Genomic DNA, 14,147 nt, shown 5'->3' with positions numbered 1-14,147 from the left:
GTTGCAAGAACAAGAAAGAGAACAATTGGAAATACAGCGCCTGGAAGCAGAGGTTAAAAAGAAGATTGCTGCTCAAGAGGTTGCCGCTCTAAAGCGTAGATTAGAGCAAGAAGCAGAAGAGGTGAAGAGAAGAATAAAGAGAGAAGACGAGGACGCAAAAATGAAAGCTGAACTGGAAGAAGAGCACACAGCTATGCAAAGAACTCTTGAGGAAAGACGGAGAAGAATACAGCATTTGGAGGCCATGAAGGAGCTCAGTGCAGCAAGAGCGAGAATGCAGGTGTACAACCAAGAACCAAAAGACATCCTAGGCCATGGGTTGGTTGCAGATAACCAGCTGTGGAGCCCCACAAGACACCTGTCCCTGCCTGTGTTTCCTGCCCCTCAAGCCGTCACAACCTCCACAAGTGAAAGCACAACAGAGCTTGTCAAGGTCCTGGCAGATGCTTTAAGTGCCAACAGAATCCCAGTTCCTGAACCTTCAGTATTCAGTGGCAATCCATTGAAATACAGTGACTGGAAGCTTTCCTTCCAAACTCTGATAGACCAGAAGAATATTCAAGATAAGGAGAAGATATACTACCTCCGTAGATATGTAAGTGGACAAGCCAAGAGTGCACTGGATGGCTATTTCCTACTTGGGACTGAATCTGCCTATGTGTCTGCATGGGAGATTTTGGAGGAAAGATATGGAAACCCATTTACAGTTGCAAAGGCATACAGAGACAAACTCCAAGCATGGCCCAGGATCGGCACTAGGGAGAGCTTTGAGCTCAGAGAGTTTGTTGATTTTCTCAGAAGTTGCGAGGCCGCAATGGTCCACATCAAAGCATTGGAGATTCTAAACGACTGCAATGAAAACAGAAAAATACTGTTAAAGTTACCTGACTGGCTAACTGCAAGATGGAATCGGAAAGTCATAGAAGCTGAAGAGAAAAGCAGCGAGTTCCCCTCCTTTAGTCAGTTTGTCAAATTTCTGATAAGAGAAGTGAAAATTGCTTGTAACCCACTTACATCATTGCAGTCACTGAAACAAGGTGAAATTGAAAAGCCAAAACAACAAAGATATCAAAGTGTTAACGCAAAGACACTGACTACAAGCTCCAATGAAGACAGTGTGAAAAGCTGCACTTTCTGTAAGAAAACTGGGCACACTTTGCTCAAATGCAGGAAGTTTGTGGAAAAGGCCGTCTCAGATAGAGTCAAGTTTGTCCAAGCTGAAAGGCTGTGCTTCGGTTGCCTTAGGCCCGGTCACCTCTCAAAGAGTTGCAACAAAAGGAGCGTTTGCGACACATGCAACAGGCGCCATCCTACTTGTCTGCATGAAGAGAGAGACAAAAGCCAACAAAGAGCACCACAAGTCACACAAAGTCCAAGTCAAGACAGGTCAACTACAAGGCAGGAATGGAGTAGGGAAAGGCCCCAAGCAACACAACGTGAAACAATTGCAGTAGCTACTTCAAATAGAGTAATCCTTGAGGATACTAAGAAACAAACATCTGCAATAATTCCTGTCTGGCTGTCATCTGCCGCTCAACCATCAAAAGAAGTACTTACATACGCTCTTTTGGATTCACAAAGTGACACGACCTTTGTTCTCAGTGAAGTAGCTAATGCTTTGGAGGCCGACAAAGAGCAAGTCAAGTTAAAACTCTCTACTATGACTTCAAGAACAACACTGGTAAGCTCTCAGAGAGTAAACAACCTTCAAGTCCGTGGCTTTTACTCCAACAAGAAGGTCTATTTACCACCAACCTACACACGTGACTTTATTCCCGCCAACAGAACTCACATTCCAACAGCTAAAACTGCCAAAGCTTGGTCCCATCTAGAACACCTCCAAGATAATGTGGCACCTTTACAAGACTGTGAAGTAGGTCTGCTCATTGGGTACAACTGCTCGCAAGCCTTACTCCCACGAGAAGTTGTGTCTGGCGAAGAAAATGAACCCTATGCACAGCGCACAGACCTTGGGTGGAGCATTGTCGGCCATGGGAATGCCTGTGTAGATTATGGAGATGCTATCGGAATCAGCCATCGCATAGTAGTGAGGCAAGTGACACCAGGAGTTAACCCCTCAGTCAGTCTGAAAAGTGAAGTACACTATGTGAATAGAACCAAAGTCAAAGAAATCACCCCCTCAGACATCCTTAAGGTCCTTGAATCAGACTTCTCAGAAAGAGTTGGAGAAGAGGATCCTGTGTCTCAAGATGATCTCAAGTTCCTGTCAATGATAAGAGAAAACATCACACAAAAGGATGATGGGCACTACGAAATGCCATTACCGTTCAAACAGGAAAGACCAAAACTACCGAACAACAAGATATGTGCAACACATCGTCTTAATTGTCTTCAAAAGAGGCTAAACAAGAATGAAGCATACTACAAAGATTACGTGAACTTCATGAACGACATCATTTCATGTGGCGATGCAGAGAAAGTCCCTGAAGAGGAAATTGACCACAGCCCGGCTTGGTATATTCCACACCATGGAGTTTATCATCTGCAAAAACCAGGGAAAATTCGCGTGGTATTTGACTGTTCTGCCAAATTTCAAGAAACATCTCTTAACGATCATCTACTCACCGGACCTGACCTGACAAACATGTTAGTGGGTGTCCTGTGTAGATTCCGAAAAGGCTCCATCGCAGTGATGTGTGACATTGAAAGGATGTTCCATCAGTTTCATGTGAAAAAAGAAGACCAGGATTACTTACGATTCCTATGGTGGGAGTATGGCAATCTGGAAACCACACCCTCAACCTACAGAATGAAAGTCCATCTGTTTGGAGCGGCTTCGTCTCCCGGCTGTGCCAACTTTGGCCTGAAACATCTGGCGGCACAAGGGCAGGGTTTGTACAGTGAAGACACGATCCACTTCATACAAAGAAATTTCTACGTAGACGATGGGCTGGCAAGTGTTCATACTGTGAGGGAAGCCATCCAGCTCGTCAAGGAATCAAGAGAACTTTGCTCCGCTGGCAAGCTAAGACTCCACAAGTTTGTCTCCAATGACGAGAATGTGATGGCATCCATCCCAGAAGAAGAACGTGCCACAATTAAAGAGCAAGACATGGCCTTGAGCTTACCTCATATGGAGAGAGTGCTTGGAGTTGAATGGTGCATCACTTCTGATTCATTCAGATTCAGAGTTCAAGTAAAGTCCAATCCACTGACCAGAAGAGGTGTGCTCTCTACAGTAGCCTCGGTGTATGATCCATTGGAATTCATGGCACCTTTTGTCCTTGTTGGGAAACAAATTCTTCAACAAATGTGCAGAGAAAAGATTGGCTGGGATGATGAAATTCCAGCAAACCTAAAGCCCCAGTGGGAGTCCTGGATCAGAGACCTACCCAATCTAGCTGAAATGGAAATCAAAAGATGCTACTTACCTTCAAGTTTTGGCAACATTAAGAGTTATGAACTTCATAATTTTTCCGATGCAAGCACCTCTGGATATGGTGAGTGTACTTACCTGCGAGTCATCAATGAGTCCAACGATGTCCATTGCTCGCTATTAATGGGAAAATCAAGAGTCTCACCAACCAAAGTGACAACAATACCAAGACTGGAGCTCAGTGCAGCAGTAGTTGCAGTCCGCACCAGTGACATGCTCCGCAATAAATTGGAAATCCAAGACCTGCAAGAATACTTTTGGACGGACTCTACAGTAGTCCTCGGCTACATAAACAACGATGCAAGAAGATTTCAAGTGTTTGTAGCCAACCGCATACAAAGAATCAAGTCAAGTACAAAGCCTGAACAATGGTTCCACGTTGCATCTGAGGATAATCCGGCCGACCATGCGTCCCGAGGATTGACTGCAGAGCAACTCAAGAACTCCAATTGGTTCAGCGGACCGAAGTTTCTTTGGCAAAAGGACCTACTGACAGAGCGCGCAAGGTGGAAGAAGTTAAGGAAGATGATCCTGAGCTCCGCAAGGCTCTTGTGTTGAGTACTAAGGCAAGGGAAAACAGATCATTTTTAGACCGCCTTGAGAAGTTTTCTGACTGGTCAAGGGTAGTGCAAGCAGTTGCCAGATTGAAACGACGAGTTAAAGAACACAAAGCTGACAAGCAAAGAACCAATGAAAGTACAAGCTTGGAAGAAAGGAAAGAAGCAGAAATTGCTATCATTAAGTTGGTCCAAGAAGAAGCGTTCCCAGATGAGATAAAGAGCTTGAAAGTGAAGAAAGTGATCTGTAAGACAAAGCACAGCAAGCTGTACAAGTTATGTCCATTTTTGGATGAAGAAGGGATCCTAAGAGTGGGAGGACGTTTAAGTCAAGCTACGTTACACCCATATGTGAAGCATCCAGCAATACTTCCAAGAAACAGTCACATATCAGACTTAATTATCAAGCACTTCCATGAAAGAGTTCATCATCAGGGACGTGGAATGACTGTTAACGAACTGCGAGCTAATGGATTGTGGATCCTGGGATGCAGCAGTGCAGTGTCGTCACACATCTTCAAATGTGTCAAGTGTCGAAAGTACAGAAGATGTACTGAAGAACAGAAAATGGGTAACTTACCTGAAGATAGAATGGAAACAAGTCCTCCGTTCACCTACACTGGCATCGACTGCTTTGGTCCAATCCATGTTAAAGAAGGAAGAAAAGACATTAAAAGGTATGGACTTTTACTTACCTGTCTATGTTCAAGAGCTATACATATAGAGATGCTTGATGACATGACGACTGATGCGTTCATAAATGCCTTAAGAGCATTCATTGCTATAAGAGGAAATGTTCGTCAACTTCGAAGTGACCAAGGAACCAATTTCATTGGTGCAAGAAGAGAGTTTGCAGAACTCATGAAAGGAATGGATGAAGACAGAGTAAAGGCTCTAGGATGTGAATTTCTGATGAATCCTCCAGCGGCAAGTCATATGGGTGGCGTCTGGGAGAGGCAAATTAGAACTATAAGAAGTGTTCTCACTGCCATTCTTGACCAGTCAGCACAAAGAGTTGATAGCTCATCTCTCAGAACTTTTCTATATGAAGTGATGGCGATCATTAATAGCAGACCACTTACCGTTGAACACTTGAATGACCCATCCTCACCTGAACCTTTGACTCCAAATCATATTCTTACAATGAAGTCCACCATCATTCTTCCCCCACCTGGACAGTTTATCAAGGAAGATCTTTATCTTCAAAAGAGGTGGCGTCGAGTTCAATATCTAGCCAATGAATTTTGGATTCGATGGAGAAAAGAATATCTTTTGAGTTTACAACCAAGACAAAAGTGGCAGAAGAACAGAAGAAACCTAAAAGTAAACGACATTGTGCTTTTAAAGGATGATCAAGCCCCACGTAATGAATGGAAGCTGGCCAGAATAACAGCAGTTTATCCAGGGTCAGATGACAGGGTGAGAAAGGTCAGTTTGTTAGTTAGTGACACCACATTTAACGAAAAGGGTAAATCCACTACTAAGACAGTTTTCTTGGAAAGACCTGTACATAAGTTGGTTACTCTGCTTGAAGCAGACCCAGTTTAATATGTCTAATGTTTATCTTCATTCTATGGAAGAAGTTTAATGTTTTATCTTTGCATTCCATATGTAATGGTTAATGTCAGATGTGTAATGTTTTAAGGTCAAAGACTTTAACTGCAACAGTCAGTATGTATGAGGAAATCTCAGAGTAAGGTTTTGTGATTTGGTGGGAGTGTAACTGTTGCCACTGTATTGCTTTATGTTGTAAAGGTTTTCTAATGTTTATTTTGTTTCTTGTATATAGCATTATTGTGACATTAGAGTAAAGGCTTTTATTTTGAAGCCTTGGCTGAGCTGCTTGTAAGAGGCGGAGCTTCCTGGGAGAGGGAGAGAGCCAGAGAAGGAAGCAGAGGTGGTGACACACAGGGAAGCAAGCTGAGGTGGTCCCACACATGTTTAAGACTTCTTAGAAGTTAAGAAGATTCCTTTTCAGTGCATGCAGCCAACGAGGTATTTTTGTCTGTTTGTCATTTACTTTAAGTTTGATTGTAATCATTGATACTGTGTTGTTAACTGTCTAACGTTGTATGTTATGTGTTTGTTACCGTGTATTACCCAGTTTTCACGGTTTGATGTGGAGAACAAGTCTTCATTAAAGACCCGTAGAAGAAAACCATTTGCTGTCTGACTGTGCTTGGGAGGGAGTCACAAACAAGGAGTCCTGCGACAGATGGTCTGGTTCCCACAGAGCACTGATCTCTACATCATAGAGACATGATGGAGTATTACGTTTTTATTTTTTTTTCTCGTTTCCTGCATTTTGTATGAAGATAAGTGATAAATAAAAACTATACACTGGATTATGTAAATTCTTGTGCCTAAAGCCTTAGCAAAATATGTATCTACCGATACATTGGATTATACCTCACACCCCCACTCTCACAAAATGGATATGTACCACCTCACTGCACACACGTACCTCCACACAGTTTTCTCTTTTGTGCAATATTTAAATGTCTTTGGTGCAATACTTCCCTGGATTTGTGCAAGAATTCTGAACTGCACAGACTATGTTATATGTCTAAATATATCCATACTGTCTCATACCAGTGCACTGCAGATGGCAACAATCATCCATCCATCTATCTATCTATCTCTATATATCCATCTATCATATACATTCAAATAAAGTATCTATCTGCATATGATGTTTTCATGTTTTTTCATATTTTTTTACATAAATTAATCTGAGCAGATTATATGTAGATTTCTTCCATGGAACAACAGAAAACAAACAAACAAAGTGAAATGATTCAGTATGTATGATTATATATTTTATATTCATTGCTTAACAATTCTATAAAATGTGGAATTTTTCACCCCCTCACAATTTCTGCCGATAATTGTGCGGAGGTCAGTCGTGTTTTCAGCTGACTGTATAATATATACATCTGCATCTGGTACATCTGATATGTTGCGAGTCTGTTTTGTGGCAAGAGGGTCTCTGCAGGTGTCAATACGTTTTAAGACCTTTTAAGACAATAACACATTTTACCAACCATTACTTTTAGTTTCTCATAACTGTAGATGGAGAATAATAAGGGAAGAGGTTTGGAATGTATGTTAACATAATTAAGATCTACCAAAACATATTTATTATAATAATTTAACACATTAAATACTTTTTTATGCCAGGTGACTGAACCCTGTATAATAACAGAGGAACTCCACAAAAAGCTGAGTGAAAACCACAAGGCAGATGATGCTTATGAGACCATTTCATATTGAACACCCCTTCGAGTCCAGTTAAATCGATCATTAAGAGATAAAAAAGCATGCGGCACAGTAAATCCGCATATAGAGTAGGCCATCATTAAAAGCCGAGTGACCGCACACGGAGACGAGTGAGGGAGGGCGGCTGCCAGGAGACCCATCACACCTCTGAAGGAGTGTGATGCTTCAGAGACTGTGGACAAACGACAGCTGAACTCATGCATCACCTTTCACAACTACCACATGTGGGGGGGACATGAAGCACTAATATCTGAGCTACAGCTTGTCCAAAGACTCATGGGGAATTGAGGTCGGCTGGAAGAGGCTTCAATATGTGGTGGTGGCAAAATTACACTCTAGGGCTACGACTCTGCACAAGGTCATGGATGGATCGTGAGGGTCACATAATGCAGCAAAAATATAGAGATTTAGAAATACAGGGATTCTAGATAAAAAACACTTGGGAGAAAAAAAAATTTCCAGCAAGGAACAAGCAGTAACATGACGCCAAAGCTACAAAGGGACTTAGAAACAACATTAATATATTGGAGATTTTTTAGTCCAGATCTCAGTCCAATTCACAATTCTTGGCTGAATTTAAACATCCTGTTCACTCACAATCCCCGAGCAGCCTCACAGAGCTGGAGCTGTTCCACAAAGAGGGAAACGAGTAAATACTTGAAATTGAAAAAATATTCCATTCGCTTTGACAATTTCAGTTTTCACCCTGACATTAAAGGTTCTCCATTGTAGGACATGTTTTAAACCAGTGGTTCTTAACCTGGGTTCGATCGAACCCCAGGGGTTCGGTGAGTCACTCTCGGGGGCTCGGCAGGGGTCAAGACACACACAGGATAGCCAGGTTCACACTGGCAATATCTGGACGTTTTTGTCGGCCGTCAAAAAATTGGCTGAAGACAATTTGGCAACACACAATTTTTCTTCGCCGTGTCAGATTACAAATATTTTGTTGCTTAGTAAAAATTAGTTAGACAAAAGAAATTCAGCCCACTCGTATTATTCGTGAAGTCCCCCTCCGCTTGGCCGTCATTGGCTGCAGCTGATCACGCCACATTGCTTAGCTTTGATATCTGTGCTGCAGGGAACTTGATGCGCTCAGTAGTCGACTTGTGGCTGTTGTGATTGTACGTCATTCAGCAGAGCCAGCTTCAACAGCAACTCTTCAGAACAACAACGCTCTCAACGTTTTGGTGACCCTTGAGATACTCACACCGTTTGTTACAACTTATTTTTGCGTGCAATACTTTTCGAGGATGGTAGACATGAAAATTAAGAAAAGGAACAGACTTTGTTGTGAAAATGATATGAGAGTCGCACTTGCCAAAGTGAAGCCGCGCATTTCTGAAGCTGTATCTGAAAGGCAACAGCAAAAATCACATTGATTTGCAATAAATATTATTTATTATATTAGTTATGTTTTTGTGTGAAATTCCTGTTTGTTGGTTTTGTTCTTTGAACACCGTGATTTTGTGTGCACTTGATGCATGGTTAATTTTGTGCACTAACAAAATATATACCTATGTTTTGAAGAAATAATATTTTATTTGTCCAATGTCGAAGGGTTCGGTGAATGCACTGATGAAGCTTGCAGGGTTCAGTACCTCCAATAAGGTTAAGAACGACTGTTTTAAACCAATTTTTTAAAAAAAGATAAATTCAGGCATTTTTCTATCCACTGTGATAAACAGCTGGTGGTGACAGTACAGAAGAAGATGATGTAACAACCTTATGCAATACAAAAAGCACCAATCACACTAAAACCATGTAGAAAAAGAGATGATGCATTCACAGTATATATCTGAATGTGAAGATTACAGAAGCATAAAACAGGTGGAAGCAGAAACACTTGATCTGATCACCATCTGATTTCAGACATAACTGAACTCCTGAAATTAAATTTCTGGAGTTCTCTTGAGAATGAGAATGAGAATATACAGCAGGAAAATGTCAATGTAAATCCGAAGCGAGCCAGTCAGTGTGTTTACGATGTTTCTAATAAGTGACAGATGCAAAATTGAAATACACAAAGAATATAAATTGGATGATAAAAGGAGCAACGCACATACAGAGACGAAGATGTCAACTTGAAAAGACCAAGATCTGAGAGCTTTTAATGAAATGGGCCGGCTTTCTTTCCCAACAGAATTTAAACGTCATAACCTGCCAATTGCTTATTCTGCCCATGTTCCAGACGTTCTCCAGATAATGCCTGACCCAAACAATCTCTAGCTGTGTTCAACACCTAAAAACCTGGGTCCAGACATTTTGAGTTCATGTCTGCAAACTGCTTCAGTAAACCAAAATTCCTTCATGGCCAGTGAAAGTGTCTGTGAGTGTGTGTCCCTCACTGTGGCGTCCTCTCCAGACAGAACCCCAGGGTTTTTGCTCAGGTCCAGATGCAGCAGAGAATTGGAGTAGTCGTCGCTGGAACACAACGCCTGAGACAGAGAAACAACACCTGATGGAGAGGGGACAGACAAGGAGAAAAAATGAAGCGAGGATTCCAAGTTTAATGCACTCATGAATCATTTAACCACCTTATAATCAGCCAAAACAACTTAGAAGCAACTGATAAATAAAACGGTACATGATGGAAGAGGGTAAAGCAAAAAAAGGTAAGTGCACCCTGAAAACAAAAAAACAAAGAAACTCATTCTCTCAGATCAGATCACTACAATTACACCCACATGCCTGAGCCCCTCATTCAATTCCTCAACCTCCAAACACTGAAGCAAAGCACAGAACACCGAGGCAAGTCGAGGATTAAATATAAATTCAATAACTACACGGGAGAAAAAAACAGCAAATGCAACAAATAAGAAGAAAATCTACAAGCATTGTTACTCCTTGTGTGAGATTCATTCTAATGTATCTCCTGCTGGGGAGTGTTTCTGTTAGAAGCCAGCGACTGCATGTGCTACTCTGAAGACAAACTATTCATCCCCCAATTTGTAGCGATCAGGAGGGAAATGAGGGGAAGAGGGGAAAGGGCGTCTAACCCCCCCCCCCCCCTCCATTTACCCATCAGCTGCTCAATTATGCTGCAAGAGGAGACCTCTAGAAGTCATCGGACCTGTGCGACACCATCACGTGTGGGTGCGTGTGTGTGGGAGCAAGGGTGTGAAAGCATGCGTGATGAATCTGTCTGATCACATCTCAGAGAGGTGCATAACCTAGGTGTGTGAGTGTTTTAGAGACAGAAGAAGGAGAGGGAAGGCGCAAGTGTCTGTAAATATTCAACAAAAAAATCAAGAGCCCTTGCAAAGTCATCTCAGCACCTGACGTTCAAGGTCAGCTCCATCAGTCCATTCACGCTGAATCACGGTGTCTATTTAGAAAAAAAAAATCACAAGCGTGATTTCCCCATTTATAATCTAAGTGATCTGGGTACGAAAGCCTTTGTCTTATGTCCATTATCCACTACACACATTTTGTTATGTAGCAGCCTGGAAGGGATAGTTTACCCAAAAATGATAATTCGCTCATTATCTACTCATCACCATGCCGACGATGGAGGGGTGGGTGAAGTGTTTGAGTCCACAAAACACAGTATCAGGGGCAAACAGTGTAGCAGGCGAATCCAATACAACTCAAGATATTAGTGACCTATCTTCAGAGGTAAAAAACATAACATGCCTCCATACTGCTGGTGTGGTGTTATCAAAGTGTCAGAAAACCCTGACATTCATTTTTTTCTGTCGTTTTTTTTTACGTGTTTTCCCCCAGAAACTTCAGAAGTGTTTTGTGGACTCAAACAATTCACCCACCCCTCCACCTGCATAGGTGTGTGAAGATAATGAGTGAATTGTAATATTTGGGTGAACTATCCCTTTAAGGTTCATATACACTCAACGTAAGGGTTAGGGTTACAATTCCGGCAAATCTCTTTTCTTACGTAAAGGCAGCATAAATGAGGCAATATGATAACATCTTATAAATTAAATTCCCCCTCATCAGTCTACATTCAATACCCCACTAAGACAAAGGAACATTTTAATTAGATTTTCTTTACAAATGTGTTAGGAGAAAACAGAAATATCACACTGACGAAAGTATTCTGGCCTTATCCGTCAGTTTTTATGGTATTGTCTGTGGATGGACATTACCAGGTCTTTCCAGGATCTAGGAAGTTCCGGGTTTCTTTTTCCCTCAGGACATGATGCTTATAACTGGGGCCAAACAACTCAATCTTGGTTTGATCAGACAAGAAATCTTGTTTCTCAGACTTCAGGTGGTTTTTTTAAGAGGTAATACTAGAGTGGTGATTCTTGTCTTTCTGGAAGTTTTTTTTATCTCTGCACAAAACGGCCCCGTGTGAACAGCACAAATCGCATGGAATCTGAATTTTTCAAATCAGATGTTAGACACTTTAATAATTGGTGACCGATTTTTTGAAATGCGACCTCAGTCTGAACCGACATGTGACCGGTATCAAAATCCAATGCAGCTTTTATGTCACTCTAGATCAAAATCCCTTATCCTTTAGCTCAGGAGAAGGGGCGGGAGGGAGACACAACAAACATGGAACACAGCTGCGACCGAGGTAGGATGTGGAGGGACAGCTGGTAGTTAGACCTCATAAGTACTTGGGGTGACAAGTCTGTATAAGCAAAAGGCATGGAATTGTAATTAGTCTGTGTTTGAATGTATATCAAGAGAAATATTAAACCATAAACGGTGAACTCTAGAAAGTTTCCAGACTGTTTTGGCTTTTTCCATGTAAGAATTATGGAGGCCACGGTGGCTCTCGGGAGTTTTCAATGCAGCAACATTTTCTGTAGCCTTCAGATCTGTGCCTCGAGGCAGTCCTGTCTCTCAGCTCTACAGACACTTTCTCTTGGTTCTCTCTAACTCTTGGCTTTATTTTTCTTTTGATATGCATTTTTTGAGGGCTAATAAAGATAGATGTAAACCATTCGAGGTCATGTCCAATCTTTTGAATTTATCACAGCTATCATTCAAACCAAGGTATAGAAACATCTCAAAAAAAGAAAAAAGTGTGAGCCAACGTTCAAGTGTCACAGCAAAAGGGACTGAATATTTAAGTGATAATTCACTTTCTTTCCTTTAAAAATTAAGGTTTCACTTTGTCATAATCAGTGTTGGTCAAGTTACTTCTAAAAAGTAATTAGTTACAGTTACAAATTACTTCTCCCAAAAAGTAATTGAGTTAGTAACTCAGTTACCACATTGTTAGAGTAATTAGTTACTCAGCAAAGTAACTGTGGCGTTATTTTTCATGTTTTATAACGCTGTTACGTTCTGTAACCTCTTTAACGTCAAAGATGTTTATATTAACTGATTGAAGAATAAAAACACTATATACAGTATTTTAGAACATTTGGTATTTATTTGAACTCAATAGATTGCAGCCTGCCATATGATGCATAGAATTAAAACATATAAAAATAAATATTGAAAATAAAATTCAAGTGCAAATGTAAACTTGGGTAAAAAGAAACAAAGGAAAATCTGGCCATTAAGTAGTGTGAGAAGTAGTGCCGGTACTTCCAGTTATTGAACGCTACTTTTGAATTTCCCTGGCTCGTCGCCATTGTCGCTGTCTTGAGCTGTAGTCAGAGGGTGCAGTGAGACAGCTCTCTCCACGCAGCTGGGGTGTAATATTGTAACGGATCGAGAGACCCCCCCCCCCCCCCAGAGTGTTGTTTGACAGCCGAAAATGGACAGGAGAAAGCGGAAGTGCGGAGGAAGCCGGCAAAACAGCGTGACCACTATAGCGGAGGAAGTGAAAGAGAGGCAGTGGAAACCCTCGAAACTAAGGAGCGGACCTCTGAGAGAGACTGAGTAAGCCCTGGCCGGTCGGTGACTGCGGAGTCGCTGCCGGTTGAGATCGCCGACTGACCGCTTCATTCAACCAAATTGTAGTAACGCGCCACTTTACATTATCAATAACGATAACGGCGTTGTAACGATGACAAAAGTAATTAATTAGATTACTCCGTTACTGAAAAAGAACTCCGTTAGTAACGCCGTTATACTTAAACGCCGTTACTCCCAACACTGGTCATAATGCACCAAGAGTGGATCAATGAGTGAAAGGGGAGTTCAACTATTTTATATTATAAGGCTAACACATAAAAAGGTCTGAGTGCTTTCTGAACACACTGATTCTGAATACCACAAATACACTTATAAATGCATTCAGCACATGCTCATTCATGCACACACAGAGAGCAGTACAAAGCAGGTGAGTTGCGATACAAAGGTTTTATGTTTTCAACCTGACCCGTAAAGAGAAGCAGATCAAGTCATGTCTTAGAATTGTTAAAATAGTACCATTGAGTTAACAACATTCAGATACTACTAACATCTTTCTGCACGTGTGTATGTACTGTTAAGGTGTGTATTGAAGTTAATGTAACATTTAAAACTGAATTAATTCAAATACAGTGGAAACTGGATGTAGCCATAGCGGAAATAGTGATCAACTGTTTATATGGATCAAAAAGCTTCAGACAGAATGGTTCCTATACAAATGCTGTTTAAATAATTTTGGATATGGTGATCAGGTGATCTGCTTACAGTGTTTATTTTGTATTTTATCTTTTCATACGTTTGGACAAATGTAATATTTTTACAGTTTTGCAGCTCTGTCAGTAATGTACTGCTCCTCTCTGTGTCTCTAGAATTTGCACTGCGCACTGCCAACCGAAACGAGCCAAACCAAGCGGCCCGCCATCCACTCCGGCTCTCCAAACATCGACTTAGTTTAAAGATTCTGTTGTTTATACTCTGTGTGTATTCAAACGTGTCAAATGACACTGTTTGAGTTTGTTTGAGTGCATGTGTTGGTGCGAGAGACAGGCTGAACTAATAAAGAGAGAGAGAGAGAGAGAGATGAAGAGCAGAGTCTGTGTGTGTGTGTGTGTGTGTGTGTGTGTGTGTGTGTGTGT

The 14,147-nt window shown here is 41.4% G+C and overlaps 1 protein-coding gene across 1 annotated transcript in view; it reads right to left on the bottom strand.

Moving 5' to 3' along the window:
- carmil3 (capping protein regulator and myosin 1 linker 3) overlaps positions 1–14,147 on the bottom strand; it is a 98,504-nt gene that overhangs the window by 46,320 nt on the left and 38,037 nt on the right. Inside the window, exon 13 of the mRNA XM_061084852.1 lies at positions 9,582–9,691. Within this exon, the coding sequence (XP_060940835.1) occupies positions 9,582–9,691 (110 nt within the window). The remainder of the gene's footprint in view (positions 1–9,581; positions 9,692–14,147) is intronic.

This window comes from Limanda limanda, chromosome 13 (assembly GCF_963576545.1).
Source record: "Limanda limanda chromosome 13, fLimLim1.1, whole genome shotgun sequence".
NCBI lineage: Eukaryota > Metazoa > Chordata > Actinopteri > Pleuronectiformes > Pleuronectidae > Limanda > Limanda limanda.
Note: the sequence above shows the minus strand (reverse complement) of the source record. Positions and strands in the feature narration are given on the sequence as shown.